The 20016-nt window shown below is 38.9% G+C and overlaps 1 protein-coding gene across 1 annotated transcript in view; it reads left to right on the forward strand.

Moving 5' to 3' along the window:
* Positions 1-1346: 1346 nt before the first annotated feature.
* The window catches only part of MATN1 (matrilin 1), a 31727-nt gene continuing 13057 nt past the window's right edge, over positions 1347-20016 (forward strand). The window contains exons 1-5 of the mRNA XM_089671888.1: positions 1347-1506; positions 4658-5004; positions 14186-14408; positions 14501-14626; positions 14763-15167. Of these exons, the coding sequence (XP_089528014.1) occupies positions 1422-1506; positions 4658-5004; positions 14186-14408; positions 14501-14626; positions 14763-15167 (1186 nt within the window). The 5' untranslated portion in view covers positions 1347-1421. The remainder of the gene's footprint in view (positions 1507-4657; positions 5005-14185; positions 14409-14500; positions 14627-14762; positions 15168-20016) is intronic.

Here is a 20016-nt window from a genome sequence, read left to right on the forward strand (position 1 = left end):
TTCCTGTACATTTTGAAAAATGTGGCTTGTCCATTTTCCTGTACATTTTGAAAAATGTGGCTTGTCCATTTTCCTGTACATTTTGAAAAATGTGGCTTGTCCATTTTCCTGTACATTTTGAAAAATGTGGCTTGTCCATTTTCCTGTACATTTTCATGCACTGCAATGCCCAATAGAATGAAGATGCATCTAAACATACTACAATACGTGTTAAAAAAAAGCCGCACCAAAACAGACAAATGCAGATTCAGATAGATGTGTACCTGGCCTGAATAATATTTTGTGTTAAAAGCTCAGCCATCCACTATAGTGTGCATGTATGACTGTATGTATGCTGTTTTGTTCTGTGCTGCACTGACTAAGTTCGTTATTATTGCACCATGACTTTCGTTCAAGAATCACATTTAAAAAAAAATCTGCTTGGCTGCAGATGGTAGGAGTTAAATATAGGGAGTAGTCATATGGAGGGAAAAGAGGAAAAGTAAAGTATACAAAGTGATTAAAGCTACTGGCTGAGTAGAAAGGAAGACTTGTAAGTACTGTATATAAATGTGAACAGTTGCTGTTTTGTTAGAATTGTCAAATAAAAGTAGAGTGCAACATTGCAGGCTTTTAATAAAATAATGTTTCCGAGGTGAAACTTTTCTTTAACTTGTTAAATGCCAACACACAGCAAACGTGCTGAAAAATGGTTGCTATAGTCCTATTTCAGTTGCTTATAGAGCCTTATTGCACTGCTGTCCTGTAGTCTCGAATAATGGTGCAGAGGGCTACGCAGATACTTTGTGTGCTCAAGCTGGAATTAGCCCTGATCCTGAACAGAGATCTTTATGTCTCCACTGCAGATACAGGACTCCTTTTATAAGTTACACTGAAAGGCTCTCATTTAGGTGCTTTCACCTGATTAACCATTAGTAGTAAAATTACTAGCTGCCGTCTACAAGCATTCCGTGCCTTCATTCACCCTTTTCAGACTGGTGGAATACAGAGCCCACAGCTGGTCCTCTGGGTGCCCTCACCAGCTCATTTGTCCTAACTATGATTCAGCACTGGATAGGTGAACAGCCACCACTATTACATTCCCTGTCTTGATGTTATGTGTAGGTGATGTCTAAGATTGCTGTAACAGGCATGCTTTAAGAGTTTCTCTTGTACCTGCAACTTTTCTATACTAAAGGAAAGTCAAGGCAAGTGAAAGAGTTAACTTTAGTGTTTTGAAAACCAATATTATACAACGATAAATATACTTTCCGTAATCTTTCTCCTCCTAATTCACCTCCCTCCAGCCAGTCCCCACCCATTCCACCCCTCTATGTCACTTAACTGGGAGGCACACCTGGAGGGATGTAAGTAAGATACCTTGAACACAAATTACCCATTCCTTCATTCTCACTTTGCTTTCTGACTCCCCTCTGGACACCATGAAGACCTGTCTACTCTCTGCTCTTCTGCTCTTCAGCTGCTATGCCTATGTTGCAGTGGGAGCACCACCACAGCAGCTAAGGGGTAAGTTACCTAATTCTTTTTGAATGGCCTTAGCACAAACTATGCTATCATATGCTGTGCTATCATAAAATACCCACCATACTATTCTTCAAACATGTGCACTGTTAACTCAGTAAGTGTGTTAAATAACTCCTATCAGACACTTTGGAAAAGTGGAAGAGGTACTTCTAACAATTTAGTTAAAATCCAAACCAACTGGATATTTTCAATGGATAGGTAGGTAGATTATATTGTATTTGGCTAGATATTTTAGTCAAGCTAGAATTATTACACAGAGGGGGAGATTTACTAAAACTGTTACACACAAAATCTGGCGCAGCTCTACATATCTCTTAGATTGTAAGCTCCAAGGAGCAGGGCCCTCCTAACCCTCTTGTATTGAACTGTATTGTCTCCCGTTATATTGTAAAGCGCTGAGCAAACTGTTGGCGCTATATAAATCCTGTATAATAAAAATAATACATAGGAACCAATCAGCTTCCAGTTTTTTTTTTTTTTGCCCATCCAATTTGAACAAGCTGAAGATAGAAGTTGATTGGTTACTATGCACAGCTGCACCAGATTCTGGGTGTACCAGTTTTAGTAAATCCCCCCAAAGTAAACTGCAACACATTTTATTTTATAGCATTAACAAAAATAAACAGCCTTGTAAAGGAATCAGCAATAATAATGTGAAATGCACAGTAAGACATAGCAAACAATCAAAATTGAAGTTTTCTGAAATCAAATCAGTAAATGCTTTCTGTTCATTTTCTATGGATTTCTGCACTTTGCAAAGTGCAATCATGGTGAATAAAGCGTAAGGTGTTCCACAATTAACATGTAAGTACCTGTTCATGTACAGTATAAAGGTGCATACTTTATGTGTACTTGATGCTCAATTTAACTTGTTGCTCTATATTTGCCAATATATGATCAACATAATGCTGCATTACGTATTTCTGAAAAATGAAAAACCCTTTGTATGACATAAATGGATAGCTTTTATTGTCCTCCAATCATTCTTAAAAAAAACATATTTAATAACTCTGGCCAGCATCTCTTCAGCATATGTCTAGCTGTAAAAGATGGGGACATCCATAGACATAGCAAGTCTCCTATGGCTTCAGAAGCAGTGACATACTTTTTAAAAAGATAGACATCCAAACAGCTTTAGCATTAGAAACCATTATTTTTTAAGACTGATTTAAAGTAAATTTGTAGCATACATATTCACAAGGAGCAAAAACTGTATTACCTAGCACCCAGATCACCATTATTGTAACAGCACATCTCCTTAGTCACTTACTTTCTGAAAGTGACTATTATGATAGCTCTATGCAAACCTCCTTCTTGCTTATGAGATAATTCTCATGCCTGGTGAACAGGTGAAACCACTCTCTTGTCAGAGCAGGAGGGGGTATAATTATTTTCCCCCATATCCAGAAGTTTAGGTTTTCCGGAAGCTCCAGTGACCATATGGGTAGCTGCGCTTTGACAGCACACGTATGCTGTAGCAATGTTTGATACCTACAGCTATCCACATCGTTAGTTTATTACAAATGACTGTATTACAGGTTTACATTCAAGTTGTTTTTAATAGTATAAGGAGAAAATATCAAAAGTACATATACTGTATGAATCCCCTTTCTATTACTGTGCAACCTACTTCAAGATGTTGTAATTGTACAAAATAACCTGTTTTTAGCAGCCAGTGAAAGCTGAATTAATTACCGCACATCACAGCTTTTCAAAATGTGTTACCAAATTGTCCCTATTATTTTTTACACCTGAAAAAAACTTTTTTTTTCATTTTAAAACATTTAAAATTTTTCCTATATTAGTCATCCATAGGTTTGGCCCATTAATATTAGATGCTTAACATAGGTTAATCTCTATCAAATGACATGTCCTAGTAGAGAAAGAGTAAACGTTATTATAATTGTGTAATATGTTTTTATTATTAATGTTTATGTTCATAATTATTTTGTGCCTTACTATTATTATTAAAATGTAGTTTGCTTTTTTTTATAGATAGATATAGATAGTTTCTAACCTTTGAGTTAGGATTTTTTTTTTAATAATGATAATGCAATACAGCAAGACTGTACTAACAGTTTGATCAATGTGTTTTAATGAGCACAAAGAGCCTGGTGTGGTGTATGGTTATGTCAGAACTCGAATCCTCAGTGGCTTCTGCTTGTTTGAACTTTCCATAGATTTAGTATGGTCATAATTTACATTGATCTTGCACTCTGGTATAATAGATAAAAAGATATTGATTTTAATCATTTACAACTGTTGTTTCTGATATCTTTCTTCTCATAACAAACACTACAACAATTTTTTGAACAATGCTTGTGTAGAGTATTGACAGCAGTTTGCTGTATAATGCGAAATGAGTCAATTAATACTAAATTTAGGTTCCTAAAGGAATATTATAATTCTCATGTTATTTGTCAGTCACTAAGTATACACGTTTATTTTTTGCGGGAGACGGATAAATTCTGTCAAATAGAAGAATCTCACAACTGAAAGAATATATCAGGTTTTTTTTAAGTAATTTCAAGTCAAGAAATAGTTTTGCTAATGTATTTTGATAAAGTGTGAAGACACATCAAGTTTTAGGTTGTTTGCCAGATTTTTGGAACCCAATATGGAGATCAGGTTTTCAAATAAATACAGCCTGCTTGGAATATGCTGCTTTTTACCAATGCCCACAGCCATATAAAACACAGTAAAATAACAAATGAAGTATTGTACTGATTAAATTCCTTCACGGTACAAACATATTGATTTGACCTTTCTTTTAAAAATATTTATCACTGTGTATCTCAAACTGCTACCTCTATTCTTTAGCCTTTAAAAATTGTATTTTTCAGTGTGATAGTGTCCCAGTTAATGAGAGATCATGATCATCAGTCTTGTATCCTGCAAACCACATGACTGAATGTTTTACTGGTAATTCTATTTAAAGTGTCTCTGTTACTGTGTCTATCCCACAAATATCTGCTTTCAGTTGTAGTCACTGTTAATTTACTGATGTGTCTTATTTACTGTAGACAGTTGAAAACTATGAATGACATGCAAAAGATTATATGAGTGCCAGTAATCTGTTAAATTCAATACCATAGATAATCTTTTGCTCATTCTTGCTTCTCATCCAACAAAGGCCCAAACTGCAGGACACAACCCACTGACCTGGTATTCATCGTAGACAGCTCACGTAGTGTACGACCTTCTGAATTTGAACAAGTCAAGGACTTCTTGTCTCAGGTCATCGAGTCTCTGGATGTCGGTTTAAATGCAACAAGAGTCGGAGTCCTCAATTATGCCAGCTCTGTCAAAAATGAGTTCTCCCTCAAAACTCACAAAACTAAAGCTGCATTGCTTCAGGCAGTCAAAAAAGTCCAGCCTCTGTCCACCGGTACAATGACAGGCCTTGCCATTCAATATGCCATCAACCAGGCTTTCACTGAAGGTGAAGGAGCACGTCTGAGATCACCAGGTATCAAGAAGGTGAGCAGTACATATGTTAATCTACCACAGCAAACAACAATATGAACAATCCCTTTATTCTATTCTATCAGAAGAACCAAGTACCATACCAAAAAACAATTCTTAGTCCCCAGGTTTGGTAATAATGAATCACACATGTGATTTTAATTGACTCTACAGCGTCTATTACAAGATGACCAATAAAAATAACCTGTCTCCATGCAATACAAACAAGTAAGCAAAAAATAAGGTTCACCTTTATTATATAATGTGTAATGGAGGGCACACATTTCTATATTAATATCATTTAAAAAGGATATATAAGATCTGAAATATCACTGTACAATAAATGTAAGGATTTTCATCATACATTTTTTAATAAAGGATTTAATTTTTCTTGCATGAATGGAAATCTAATTTCCATATGATCAAAACCTTGAAAGATCATCTTTCACTCCTGCTAAGAGCTCCTAATAAATAATAAATTATCAGCCATATATTTCTTCTCATTCAGCTTAGGAGGAAAAAGAATTTGTAGAAATGATCACTTTTTATAACAACAAAGTTCAAAAAGGAAGGGTAAAGCTCACTTACACCTATATCTGCAAGTTAGGAGGTAGTGTACCACTGAATCTAAGATCCAGGCTACTTAACTCGAGATCCTAACCTTTTCAGATCATTTCCATACATAGCCCAATCCTATACTTTACAAACTGTTTGGATAAAAGATTTACATCACTATATTAGAGGTCATAGTCTTACTCTCAGCACATTGTATTTATAACCAAATTTATTATTAATTTTGGATAGTGTAAGGAATGGTAAAAACACTGTCAAGTTATTTTTTTGCTGTCTGTGTACCAGTGGAGAAATTTCCCTTCACCTTCTAATTTTCCCTTAACCATTCGGTACTCTATCCAAAACAAAAAATTATTATTATTATTATACAGGATTTATATAGCGCCAACAGTTTGCTCAGCGCTTTACAATGTAACAGGAGACAATACAGCAACAATACAGTTCAATACAAGAGGGTTAAGAGGGCCCTGCTCCTTGGAGCTTACAATCTAAAAATACAAGTTTTGCTTGGAGATACACTTTAAAATTATATATTTGTATCTGGTAAATCCTTTTAATGGTACTTTATTCCATGCATTCATAAAATTAACTGATGTGTTGGTTTCCACTGGAAATGCAACTGGTATGTATATGAAACAGCCATATGCATCAGTGGATTTTATGTGTATATTGAACATATGTATAGTATAAAGCATCAAAAATGATCTCATTTAACTGCTGGATGCAGGGATTTTTTTTTCTTACAGGGTTTCCTTATTTACAATATTTCCTTCCCAATAGAATGACATTTTTTAACAACTGAGTTGACATTCGGTCCGTATTGCACAACAGCCTTGTCAAAATTTTAGTTATCTGTCTTGCTTATCCAATAGCTTCATTCGTCTCTCTATCTCTGAACTGGAGCAAGTAAAGTTAAACATCCTTTTCTGCATACCCATTCTAAATCAGACTCAGAAAATAGTGAAGACATTGGATTAGTATGATAGCAGGCAAACAGCTTTTTCGGAAGGAAAGATCAGCAATGACAGTCTTGTTTATTCTCTCAGTAAAGGTCTCCTTGAACTTGTTATAAACATTAATACCATGGAAAAATTATGATTTATTGATAGCAAGCTGACATGGTTGATTTTAATATTACAGATGTCAACGTGCTACATAATTGTGATATCTAGAAACCATTCTTGTATATCAGTATGGCATTTGCACATATCAGGACCAAGTAATGTTATGTCATGTATGCTTCTTTGTTTGATATTTACTGAGCTGTAGAACATTTGGTCAAAAGAATGTAGCTAAGATAACGCTTATACAGAAAGCTATGACAGGTGTTATCGGTTGGACTTGCAAAGGGATGAGAGCGGGCCCCTTTTCAGGTATAGTGTAACTGCCTTTTGAAACACACAAACCTTTGTCATAAATATATATAAATGGAAATCGAGTGCTGGGAACATAAATGCGAAAGCAGCTAGCATAAGAGGTAACCTTTGGAACCCAGTGGAAACATGTAAACAAGAGTATGCAGCACTAATAAAGCTAATAAATCAGATACATAAATTGCACAATAGTATAAGCGAGAAAAACTCAGTCCATATTAAATGGTGAGATAAAGTGATAAGGTGCAATTGTCCAAGCAATCCATGGTCAGAAATAGTTGTGACTATTGTGTTCTTGTGAACGTACAAATAATGCACTAACCAGATAGCGCATGAGGTGCGCATGGAGCAATTAAGACCCGCTCCTGGTACTCTGGACTTGTGATATCAGGAGGATGTCATCTACAGGTATAGCCACAAGATGTCATCAATCCAGGTATATTCGTAAGTCATCCACAGGGAAATCATGAGCGGGGGAGGGGGGAGTCACACATCACTCCAAACCAGCAGGAACCTTCAAAAGCGGGCTCCCATGCAAATAGATGAGACCCAGAGAAGCTTCTAATAGTGTAGTATTTCTTTAATTGGCAAAAATTCAGCATATACAGATAACGGATAAAACTTACATCCAGGATAAGATCTGGCCTCCAGGGTGTCAGTCAGGATAGCCTTGTAGTATAAGTACACAGGTCAGGGGCATAAATAGCTGTGAGTTAGATATACACAATTTGTATACTAAATGACATGCCTTACTTTTATTTGAGATTCACAAATCAAAGTAGAAAAAAAGAAATCAGTTATAAACAAAATGTACCAAAGGCATTTTATTTAATTCTGTATGATAGCAGGTTTAAATTTAGAATTACACAGAAATGAGTCACATAAACTGTCAATGAAAAAAAAAATAACTATAAAAAAAATGCCCATGACAAAAGTTAGGAATCTACCTCATTACATGAAAATTCTATGCAGAAATAAAGAGGAAAAAAATAAATTGTATCTACATCCAAAAGCAAAAATGTATTATGTTGCAGCGTACCAATCCTAAATATGATGGCTGCAATTGCTCTCCAGTTTTTAGGCTTTTTCCCTTATTTTCACCTGTGATCCGACCAGTAAGTCTTTTATTTTGCAACTTCCTTCTATAGACCATGTTGTTTAGCAAAAGCAGCAGTTAACGGGTTGAAGCAAACCATTTAATACTGACAGGAGTGCTTACAATGGTCAGCTTTAATTTATTTGTAGTGCTAACCCAAGAGGAACTACTGAATTGTTTTGGGATCTCACTGCACACCTGAAGATGACAACCCTCACTCACCCAGCACTTACCAACACACACCTTGAGGTATTGCAAAGAATGTATTAGGGCAAACATAGCCTAAAAGGAAGGAGGATTAGTAAGTGTACATATACAAACAATCAATAAGACAGTAACATTACATCGAGAGATATGGTTAAACACCTGCAATATTCTGACCAGGGGCAGACTGACAACTCATGGGGCCCCCGGGCAATAGGAAATCATGGGGCCCCTGTGTCCTTGCCCAAACTCAAAAAAGCCTATGAAAAAGGTACCAGGGGCATCTCATGGGGCCCCTTACTGACCCCGGGCCCTCAGGCAGCGCCTGAGTTTCCAAATGGTCAGTCCGCCCTTGGCGGTGATTTAGTATTGTTGTGCGTATAAATTGCTTTGGCAATTCATACAAATCTTCTGTGAAAAACAGCAAAGGGGCTTAATGCTAGTGCTGGCAGCGAAAGGGGCCGATCCTGCTAACACTGCATTTTTGGGGACATTATACAAAGGAGGCACGAGTTTCCAAATGGTCAGTCCGCCCCTGATTCTGACTAACAGTAATTAACAATAAGCAATAATATATAAAGACAGCCATAACTTGTAATAAAAGTCCGCTTTTTCCCACTGACCAGTGACTGATAAAAAAAACTGTTGGGGCCCATGAAGAAAGCACAATAGTCCCCAGCAGACAACAGATGAACTTGCTCAATGCCAGTCTTTTACCAGACCCAAAGGACCCTCTCCTGGGTCTCCGGATACATGCTCCAATCCAGTAAAAGTCAAGTTCAAGTCAGACAGGCATAGAAGTTGTTGTGATATCTCTCTTTTTATTTCTACTGAGATATTTCCATTTTTTCTTCCTTACAAGTGGGAGTCCTTTCTGATCACAATAGGAATCCAATCACACCTCACATTGACCAATGAGCAGTTTCTATTGACTGTGGACAGCTATGGCAGAGTTCTGTTCAACCAGCAATCCAGTCTTTTTTTTCCACACACACCTCCAGCTTTAAGATTGTCCTCTTTCCTTTTCTCCCAGCAGCCCTTTCTCTCCTTGCTTTATTGCATCAGCCAATCTCATTCAAGATCGAGTCAGACCCAGCCAAGATGGCTTCCCCCTACACTGGAGGCATTACATAGATGAACATTGCAAAGTGTTCTCCCTAAAGATGGCTGTTGCACTACTGCATTATTGAATATTCAGTTTAACTCTGTCCACACTGCAGTAGGATAATACAACCGCAACAGAGGAAGAGGTTCTGCAACAATTATCAGCTACATTCCAAGTTACATATATATGTAAAACTACTATCTCAAAAGAATAAAAAAACCTGTTTGTGTAAGTGTTAAAAGGAGAAGTAGGACAAAAGCTCTTTTGGCTCTACTTCTCCTATGGATCACAGGAGTGCAGTTCTTTCAGCACTCCCATGACCAGTTCAGGTTCTGGAAAGATCTTAACCTAAAGCTGGGATCCACCCAAATGCCTGATGGGCACCTGGTTTAGCCTCTCAGAGTGCTGCTTAGAGCCTTAGCCAGCCACTCCTACTTCCTCCACAGCCTGGCACTCTAGTGAGTGCTGGAGAGGCAGAGCAGAGTCATCGGCTCTCTTCAGACTGAAGATTGAGAACTGAGTAGTCAATGGTGTTTGATCCCTCAGTTCTTGGTCTTAGAAGCATCAGGAAACAGCTGCAGCTGGAAAAGGTGCTGCAGCTATCTAGGCAAGTATGAATGTTTATCTTATTATTACTGAACTTCTCTGTAAACAAGTGTTAGCTGGAGTTCAGCTTTATTTTTTGATAGTCAAGTTCATCTAAATTTGTTTTGCATCTAAAGCTGGCCATATATGAATCAAAAATCAATGGTTCGGCAGGGACTGGGCAAATTTTGACCCATATATGACCATTCCCATGAAAAGTCAATCTAGTGATCAACTTCTAATGAACAGGCTTGTTAGAAATGTTTTGTTAAATCGGTCCTGCAGCCAATTGGCTGCAGTACTGATCAGTATATTCTGACAACGGATTTCCTGCTGTCAGAGAACAATAACACAGTGTAGAGGATTCCTCTATCCACCTCACTTGTGTGGAAGGGGTAATCTATTCAGTCCATTGGCTGATCGAAAAATCTAACCCATGTATTCCCAGCTTAACACTCACCATGTGTTGGCAAGGCTGCTGTCCAGGAGCAACCCTAAGACAGGAGGTGAGTTACCGGATGAAAATTAAGGAAAAAGCCCAGACTAGAAAGATTTTGGGGCCCATTTATAAAGCAGTGAATGTGACATTTACCAACCAGTCCCTACAGGTGAATATTCATGTTGCATGTGTTTTAAATTACAATGATTGATTTATCTGCAGAGAATGGTTTGGAATGTTTCCTAATATTTTAACTATGTTTCACTTTTTCTCCAAACTAGTAACACTAGAACCAGACTCTGATGCCAGTACAGGTTAATGCATTTGTATCCAAAAAAAGTATTAAATAGTTAAGTATTTATTAAAGTACTTAAATGTATTTTTGTATTCACCTCAGCCTGTCTTTGTCCTAGCCTACTGCACATCAGCATTGAGTCTGGAAATGAAAGGGCCAACACTATCAATTAGTCTTAACTAAATTGCACAGTGCTATGATTCTAACCATTGAAGCTTGCTGGTCAGAGGAGAGAGCACACGACCTTATCAGTTAGCTGCTGTTTTTTTGCTATCTGGTCACAGTCTTGACCAATCTGTATTGCTTTATAAAAAAGTAACCACTCAGCACCTTGTATAGTATCCTTCAGAGGTGTCTGGACTGTAAAATTGGCTGAACAAAGCACATCTATGTATTTCAAATCTGTATTAAGATGTTTGCCTGCACTTGCACCTTTATTTCTCAAAGAGGCTGTGAGGCTAATATAATGACAGGTCTAGAGATAATGGATTTTGATTGGGGAAAATGTACTTTAAAATCATACAATACAATCTCTTAGGAGATTAATCTGGACCTATATATTGTACAGTTTAATGAATAAAATACATTTGAGTAGGTGAGAGACATAGAAAATCTAAATATTTACAGTTAAACTGCCATGCCAAATTTTGCAAGTGGTAGCCAGAACAAGACAGATTTCTGTAAGCACGTTTTGGTATAGGTATTGTTTCTGTGTACCAGACAGTTCTATTCACTAAAAAGTAAAAATACAATGAGATCATTTTATTTAAAAACCCTGCTTCTAACATCTGCATGTAGGACTTATAATTTCCATAAATGACACTTATATCACTCATGAACTACAGCAAATGGTGCTAGTCTTTGCTCAGCAACAGTTTCTGCCCTAAACCTTGGCAACAGGCAACTCTCTGATGGGAATTTGGAGCCTTTGATTTATATAAAACACTTCTATATATAAAACTTCACTCCACTTACAACTTCCTCCAGATGCCTTAGGCAGTCAAAATGTCACAGTCTATGGAGGCATATGTTTTCCACCTTTGGGCGTTATTGTCAGGGTACTCAGACAGCAAGATGATTTGCACAGCTGGCAATTAACCAACCAGCTTGCTTGCCAGCCAACAAACATCAAATCCCTGTGGATGAAGAATTTCAAAAGTTTACCACGTTTTGATAAATCTGATAGTGCCAAATGTTTTAATAAGTTTGAACAAAGCCCTCTTATCCCTCTGATGCAGATATAGTTGGTGGTGTAAGTAAAAATATAGAATTTTTCTACTTACACTCAATTCTTTTTCTTGAAGTCCATTGAGAGACAAAGGAATATTGACATTTTTAGACATTTGGGGTATGTTCTGCTGCCTAAAGGAAGTTTGGACACTTACAAACAGAAAAAAAAGTTAATGGCCAGATAAATGGAAAACAGTTCCACAAGAGAAAACAAGCCCAATCTTTACACTACCCATCCTGGGCATCAGGGAAGAAGGGTTCCAATATGGAGTAGGGATGAATAAGACAATCATTCAATCTTATATGAGATAATCAAAATAAAGAGCCATCTAAAATAATAACCATACCAATTAAATGTTTTAGGATTTGAGGAATTGGAGACAGCCACAAAAGAACCACTGTTAGAGAGGGATTGACAAACAAAGGGGGAAAGGGGTGCAAGAAGAACCCCAAAAAATAGACAGGAATGGGAAGACACCCACTCCATACTGGTGCAGCAACAACAGTAGGACAAGCAGATCTGTCTACAATGACACCCCTGCAGTGTCACTAGAACCAGACAGGAAAAAACTGACTGCAGGGTCTGCTTACCTGATTTGGGTCATGGCACTGTAAATCATCTGACCTTCCCTAACCCAGTCTAGCGTCCACAGTCATGGAGCAAGTGGGCGGAGAAAGTGCTAAGAAAAATACAGTACCTGACTAAGAACAGGAGAAGGAAAGATATTTGGAGGAACCTCCCCTGGAGGCTGCGAATAAGCCATAGTTGGAGGGGTGGATTTCAAATAACAAGAATCCTTGAGGTCCTGCAGATGTGTGCCTTTCCACAGGGAGTCTCTCCAGCAAAGTTGAAGTGTGAAGTGTCTGATGACAATCCAAAGGTACAACAAGCCCTTCAGAAAGGTGAAGGTCTTACAATACAAAGTTGACATCAAATGGATAAAAAAAACTGAGCATCTCTTCTTAAATCTCCCAGATACCAAGAGAGAATACGAAAAACAGAAGGTCAACAAGACAAGGAGAGCCAATGTAAGGACAAGCTTCCCCAGTGTTCCACTAGTTCTTATAAGAGAACTTAGCAGGATCTCAGCTGGTTAACCCCTCTCATTGGTGACTGAACACTACCATCACTACCCAGGTGTAAGGTTCCATACATTGGAAACTTGTAGGAGTTAGGCCCATTGAAAACAATTCCAAAAATGGTTCCTCTTCAAGAAAGGTCTAAGTGTCCCAAAATGGGGATGCCATTTTGGGTGGACATAAAGTTATGGGCTGTCAAAAAGTCCAAACGGCAAATTTATACTAAGACAAATACACGGGGGGGGTCCCATAGTGCATGGAACCTAAAGAGGCCTAGTGAAAAGCACCCCCATGTGTAGTAGCACAGGAAACATGTTGCAAGGCAGCTGCAATAGAAGGCATCTCCAAGTAATTAGCCAGTGAGATAAGGGATACTCACTGACCCAATTATTTGTGCTAACAGTCCTTTCATTTGTAGAAATGAGGGTACACCTTTATGCCAGAATCAAACCAGAGTTATGGAAAGCACCACAGGCAGAGCCTAATGCCCAAAGATCCAGGATAGCCCTGCAATCTTTAAGTCCAGCAGGGTCTGGATACAGCCTCCAGAGCTATTGTTGAGGATAGGCTGATCTGGATAGCTGCTGTGTGGAGACTAGCTCAAACAGCAGTCTGATATCTGAAGTGTACCGAGTATCTTGATTGAAGAAAAAAAATAGCCAGCAGAAATATGGATAGAGCTCAGGAGAAGGTGTTCTGTCTCCAAAGACACTAGCAAATAATTGAAGCATTATGATTAAGGGTGGGGTTACTCAGAGGCTGTCCTTCATTTTATTCTGTTTGCCACTGTTTGTTTGTCTAAACCACCTGTAGGCAGCAACATATAACTAAACTTTGTAAGAACTACTATGTTACTGTGTCCTTTAATGGCCAATAAAAAAGTTACATTTGTAAACCACAAAACAATATAAATAGTTGACCTTTATTGTGTCTACCCAACAGGGGCGGACTGACAACTCATGGGGCCCCCGAGCAATAGGGGATCATGGGGCCCCTGTGTCCTTGCCCAAACTCAAAAAAGCCTATGAAAAAGGTACCAGGGGCATCTCATGGGGCCCCCTACTGACCCCGGGCCCTCGGGCAGTGCTACCCAATGATTTTGACACATACTGTACACTATATTTCAATTGCATGACACTAGAATATAAAAATAAAATTTTAAATAAAAATCAGTAAAAATTAAGTGCATTAATTAGATTATTTCCTTATGTTTTAGGTAGCCATTGTAGTAACTGATGGCCGACCTCAAGATGGTGTAAAGGATGTCTCTGCTAGGGCTCGTCAGAGTGGTTTGGAGCTGTTTGCCATTGGGGTAGGACGCGTTGATATGACCACTCTTCGTCAGATTGCCAGTGAGCCCCTGGATGATCATGTAGACTATGTAGAGAGTTACAGTGTAATTGAGAAGCTCAGCAAGAAGTTCCAAGAAGCATTCTGTGGTAGGTTATCTAGTATTTTATATTGTCTTTCCTTGTACATTAGGTATGGTGCTGAAAATGTGTATTTGAATGTTTACTCTTCTTTTGTCCAGAAATGGCTGACCTCTGTTCCACTGGAGATCATGACTGTCAGCAGATCTGTGTCAGCACTCCTGGATCTTACACTTGTGCCTGCAGGGACGGATACACATTGAATGAAGATGGCAAGACCTGCAATGGTAAATTTCAGAGTACTATTCATCTTTTACTTAGTCTTAATTATGTCCCAGAAGAATCAGTTTCCATTGTACAATGTAAAGCCCCTAAATTTATCAGACAATAACAATGACAACATAATTTGTCTTTCCTACTTAGCATGTGGTGCATCAGCTATTGATCTTGTGTTTCTAATTGATGGATCCAAGAGTGTGCGACCAGAAAATTTTGAACTTGTCAAGCAATTCATCAACCAGGTTGTGGAATCTTTGGATGTTGGAAATAACAAGGCACATGTCGGTGTAGTTCAGTACTCCAGTTCAGTAAGACAGGAATTCCCCTTGGGCAGATATAACAGTAAGAAAGATATTAAAACTGCAGTAAAAAAGATGGCTTACATGGAAAAAGGCACCATGACCGGCCAAGCCATCAAATATCTCATTGACAACACATTTACTATCTCCAATGGAGGAAGACCTGGTGTATCCAAAGTTGGCATTGTCTTCACTGATGGTCGTTCCCAGGACTACATCAATGATGCTGCTTTGAAAGCCAAGGAACTAGGTAAGAAACATTTGTAAATTTTACAGCAACAACACCTACAATTCTTGATCTTTTAAGCTGCACTGCTGAACAGAAATAAATACGCCAATATACCTATTTGGCATATGACTAAATTAATGAAACATCATTGATTTTCCCTGCAGGCCTTTACAAGAATAACATTAATTTAGAGATATAATTTAAAGAGGTAGAAATTCTGATATTGATCTTAATAGCAACTGATTTGATGAAAGAAGAGCTTGTATTTACATCCTTTAGAACCATCTATGTTCAGGGTCAAAAACCCTCATGTATGTCACATTAGGACAGGCAACTGTGTCTGTCCAGCTGCTGCTTCCAGCAGACTTGGATGAGCTGCCTGCACACAGCAAATGAAGTCTAGATGTGCTGGAAAAAAGAGCCTTTGCTTCCATGTGAACAAGTCCATATACTGTCATTATACAAATGTGACAGACAGTAGAGTATCAAAAAGCGTAACTAGCATCCTAATTTAATAGTCAAAAATCAGCAATGACAAAACAGTTATACAGCTTTCAGGTACTGGGCAGAAAGCAACAAGCATAGGTCATCAGCAGAAAAAAAGGAGGAAAAGTGACTCACAAAACAGTCAGGGGTGTAGTTGGGACCAGGGGCGGACTGACCATTTGAAAACTCGGGCACTGCCCGAGGTCCCGGGGTCAGTAGGGGGCCCCATGAGATACCCCTGGTACCTTTTTCATAGGCTTTTTTGAGTTTAGGCAAGGACACAGGGGCCCCATGATCCCTTATTGCCTGTGGGGCCCCATGAGTTGTCAGTCCGCCCCTGGTGGGACAGTCCAGATGCAACTGCAGAAGGAATAACACAGGAGTGCACTGGCCTAGCGCATGATACCAGGTAACTGTTTAATAAAATGTGAATAAAATATTATACTCACAAACAAGTGGTGACAGATTGCATATAGATAGATAGTCACAAGATGCATTAATCCACAATGAGCCAAAGACCCTGTTGTCATTGAAGTGCCATCTAGGGGCCAAATTCATCTGACTCATTTTGAGGGTAACCCGCTTCCCCAGAGGAAGAGGGTTACCCTTCAAATGCGTCAGCCGGATTTGGCCCCTAGATGGCACTTCAGTGACAACAGGGTCTTTGGCTCATTGTGGATTAATGCATCTTGTGACTGTCTATCTATATGCAATCTGTCACCACTTGTTTGTGAGTATAATATTTTATCCACATTTTAATCAACAGTTATCTGGGATAATGCACTAGGCCAGTGCATTCTTGTTTTATTACTTCTTTCCTTCAGTTGCATCCGGACTCCCCAGACTTATATGAGAGCTGCAAGGCTTGGCCCACCCGTTGGAGTTTCGCACACATCTGAGTTCCACAGAGTACAGTTGCAAGAAAAAGTATGTGAACCCCTTGGGATTACGTGGAGTTTTGCATGAATTGGGCATAAAATGTGCTCTGAACGTCATCTAAGTCACAACAATAGAAGAACACAGTCTGCTGAACATAATACTACACAAACATTAGATGTTGCCATGGTTTAATTGCACATAACATGTAAACATTCACAGTGCAGGGAGGAAAAAGTATGTGAACCTTTGGACTTAATAACTGGTTGACCCTCCTTTGGCAGCAATACCCTCAACCAAACGTTTCCTGTAGTTGCAGATCAGACCTGCACAACGATCTGGAGTCATTTTGGACCACTCCTCTTCACAAAACTGTTTCAGTGTAGCAGTATTCTTGGGATGTCTGGTGTGAATCGCTCTCTTAAGGTCATGCCACAGCATTTCAATGGGGTTGAGGTCAGGACTCTGACTGGGCCACTCCAGAAGGCGTATTCTGTGCTGTTGCAGCCATTGTTTTGTTGAATGACTTGTATGCTTTGGGTCATTGTCCTGTTGCATCACCCATCCTCTGCGGAGCTTTAGTTGGCGGACAGATGGTCGTACGTTTTCCTGCAAAATGCCTTGATAAACTCTGGAATTCATTTTCCCATCAATGACAACAATCCGTCCAGGCCCTGAGGCAGCAAAGCAGCCCCAAACCATGATGCTCCCTCCGCCATGTTTCACAGTGGGGATGAGGTTTTGATGTTGGTGTGCTGTGCCTTTTTTTCTCCACACATAGTGTTGTGTGTTCTTCCCAAACAACTCAATCTTGGTTTCATCTGCCCACAGTATATTTTGCCAGTAGTGCTGTGGAACATCCAGGTGCTCTTTTGCAAACTTCAAACGTGCTGCAATATTCTTTTTGGACAGCAATGGCTTCCTCCGTAGTGTCCTCCCATGTACTCCATTCTTGTTTAATGTTTTCCTTATTGTAGATGTGTCAACAAAAATGTTAGCATGTGCCAGAGATTTCTGTAGGTCTTTAGCTGACACTCTGGGATTCTTCTTTACCTCATGCAGCATTCTGCGATGTGCTCTTGCAGTCATTTTTACAGGACGACCACGCCTAGGGAGAGTAGCAACAGTGCTAAACTTTCTCCATTTGTAGACAGTCTGTCTTACCGTGGACACATGAACATCAAGGCTTTTGGAGAAACTTTTGTAACCCTTTCCAGCTTCATGCAAGTCAACAATTCTTGATCGTAGGTCTTCTGAGAGCTCTTTTCTGTGAGGCATGGTTCACATCAGACAGTGCTTCTTGAAGCCAGTAAACCCAAAACAGGTGTGTGTTTTATAAGGGCAGGACAGCTGTCAGCAACACATCCAATATCATCCCACTGATTGGAGTCAAGGTTGGCTCACTCCTGGCTCCAATTAGCTCTGGGAGAAGTCATTAAGCTAGGGCTTCACATACTTTTTCCTCCCTGCACTGTGAATGTTTACATGTTATGTGCAATTAAACCATGGCAACATCTAATGTTTGTGTAGTATTATGTTCAGCAGACTGTGTTCTTCTATTGTTGTGACTTAGATGACGTTCAGAGCACATTTTATGCCCAATTCATGCAAAACTCCACGTAATCCCAAGGGGTTCACATACTTTTTCTTGCAACTGTATTTCTGTTCCTAGCCTTACACACCCATGCGCAGAAGCTTTTGACATTATTTCACTCACTGTGCAGTTGGGACATCAACAGGTCAGCTATTTACTAGAGTAGAGGCACAATACTGTGCAAATGTAGTAAAGCAAATGTGATAAGAAACTCGCAAAGTCAGCAGTAGGTTCAGAAATACTCTTAGACAGACATTAGTGATGATGGTAACCAAAAAAAAGACATCAGGGACATACCGGTAATTCCAACATAATTAGAGGAACTGCCAGCTACATTAAGAATAGTATAGAAATAAACACAGAGAATATGTGAAAGAGCAACTGGCCCAAAGTTAATTAGTTTTATTTATATTGGCTATTGCATGTGCTTGAGGCCTCAGTGTATACACAGGCATGCATATGTATCCAAGCAGCTGGGACTGCACATGACCTTTTTTAGTCCCAAAATATTGGTATTGTTACTTTTTGGTGAAGACACTGCTGCCACTACTCCCAGTGCTGAATGAAGTTTGTATCTTAGCAAGAATTAGTTTAGTGTTAAATATTAGGTTAGGTTAGTATTACTGTTAGGGTTAGGCTTTAAATTATATAGCTAAGCTTTAAGTTTTGGGATACAGATAATAAATAACAGCTTACTTTGGGATTAAAGTACTAACTAAAGGCACAACTTGTTTTTTTTATTAGATTTGGTCAGAGTGGAGAAGGGGTACAACCCCTGTCAAGTTGTTATTGCTGTTTGTGTCTCCATTGGGAACATTCACTCTCTATATTTGTTCAGAACAGGAAAAGAGGAGAGATAATCCAATCTTCCACTTGGAGATATCGCTCCAACTGGAAAGATACCTTCTTACTTTTTGTTGAGTCTACAGGACAGGAAGTAATGGGAAATCTCCCTAATGAGACACAAATGGCAAAAACAAACTGGAAGAAGTTATTATCTTCCCCTACTCTATCCAAAATGAAAAAAAAAATGGTTTCAGATTTACTTTAATTTGTGTATATTTAGTTTTCACAAGATTGACATACTTTTAAATGGAAAAGATAAAGGTTTTCAGAATAACATTTAAAACAGACCCCCGAGGTGTTGGTAGTTAATTGTAGGCAATTATTAAAGGGGTTCTGTATATATTTTCTTTTATTATAGTCAGGACAGGATTTTTGGGGAGTTCATTAAGGGTCAGAAAGAAGTCTGAGACTTATGGGTTATTCTGCCACCTACATGAGAATAGGATATGGAAACAAAAAAAGCTGTTAGTCAGCCAGTATGCCCCCTTCCATGGCCAACATCGTACAAAAGCAATAGAAGGAGTGATCATAAGGCAGAGGTGTGGGCTCTGTGTCCCTTAATAAGCTCCAAGAAAGGGATTTTATGATAAGTCAGAAATCCTATTTTCTTAAAAGTTTTTTAAGAGATACAGGATCAGAAGGAATTCTGAGATGTATGAGATGTCCAAAGTGGTCCAGCTGAGGAGTGGGCAACGAAGCAAACAAATGCTAACATCCCTACACACAACCAGGTAAGAACACCTGCTGGGGCCAATTTGGTTTTATAAGCATGACCGGAATACTCTCCATCTTTATTCTGCAAAGCAGAGAAGGAAGAAACTTCAGAGAAGGAAACACTGATCTCATGGAGTCACCAGAGCATTCATTGCTGTGGGCAGTGGATCCCTGAACATAGAGAAAAACTTGCTTAGTGCATATTTAAATGTGGAGGCAGAACAGGTATGCCACTGCTCTGACATTGTCTGACTGAATATGGATTGAATGACAGTGCAATCTTAAAGTCCAATGCTGGATGGACAACTGAACTGCTTATAGCTCCAGGAAGTTGATCAGGAGACAAACTTCCAT

This window comes from Staurois parvus, unplaced genomic scaffold (assembly GCF_062004578.1).
Source record: "Staurois parvus isolate SC_StPar_1 unplaced genomic scaffold, SC_StPar_1.0 ptg000115l, whole genome shotgun sequence".
NCBI classification, from domain to species: Eukaryota; Metazoa; Chordata; class Amphibia; order Anura; family Ranidae; genus Staurois; species Staurois parvus.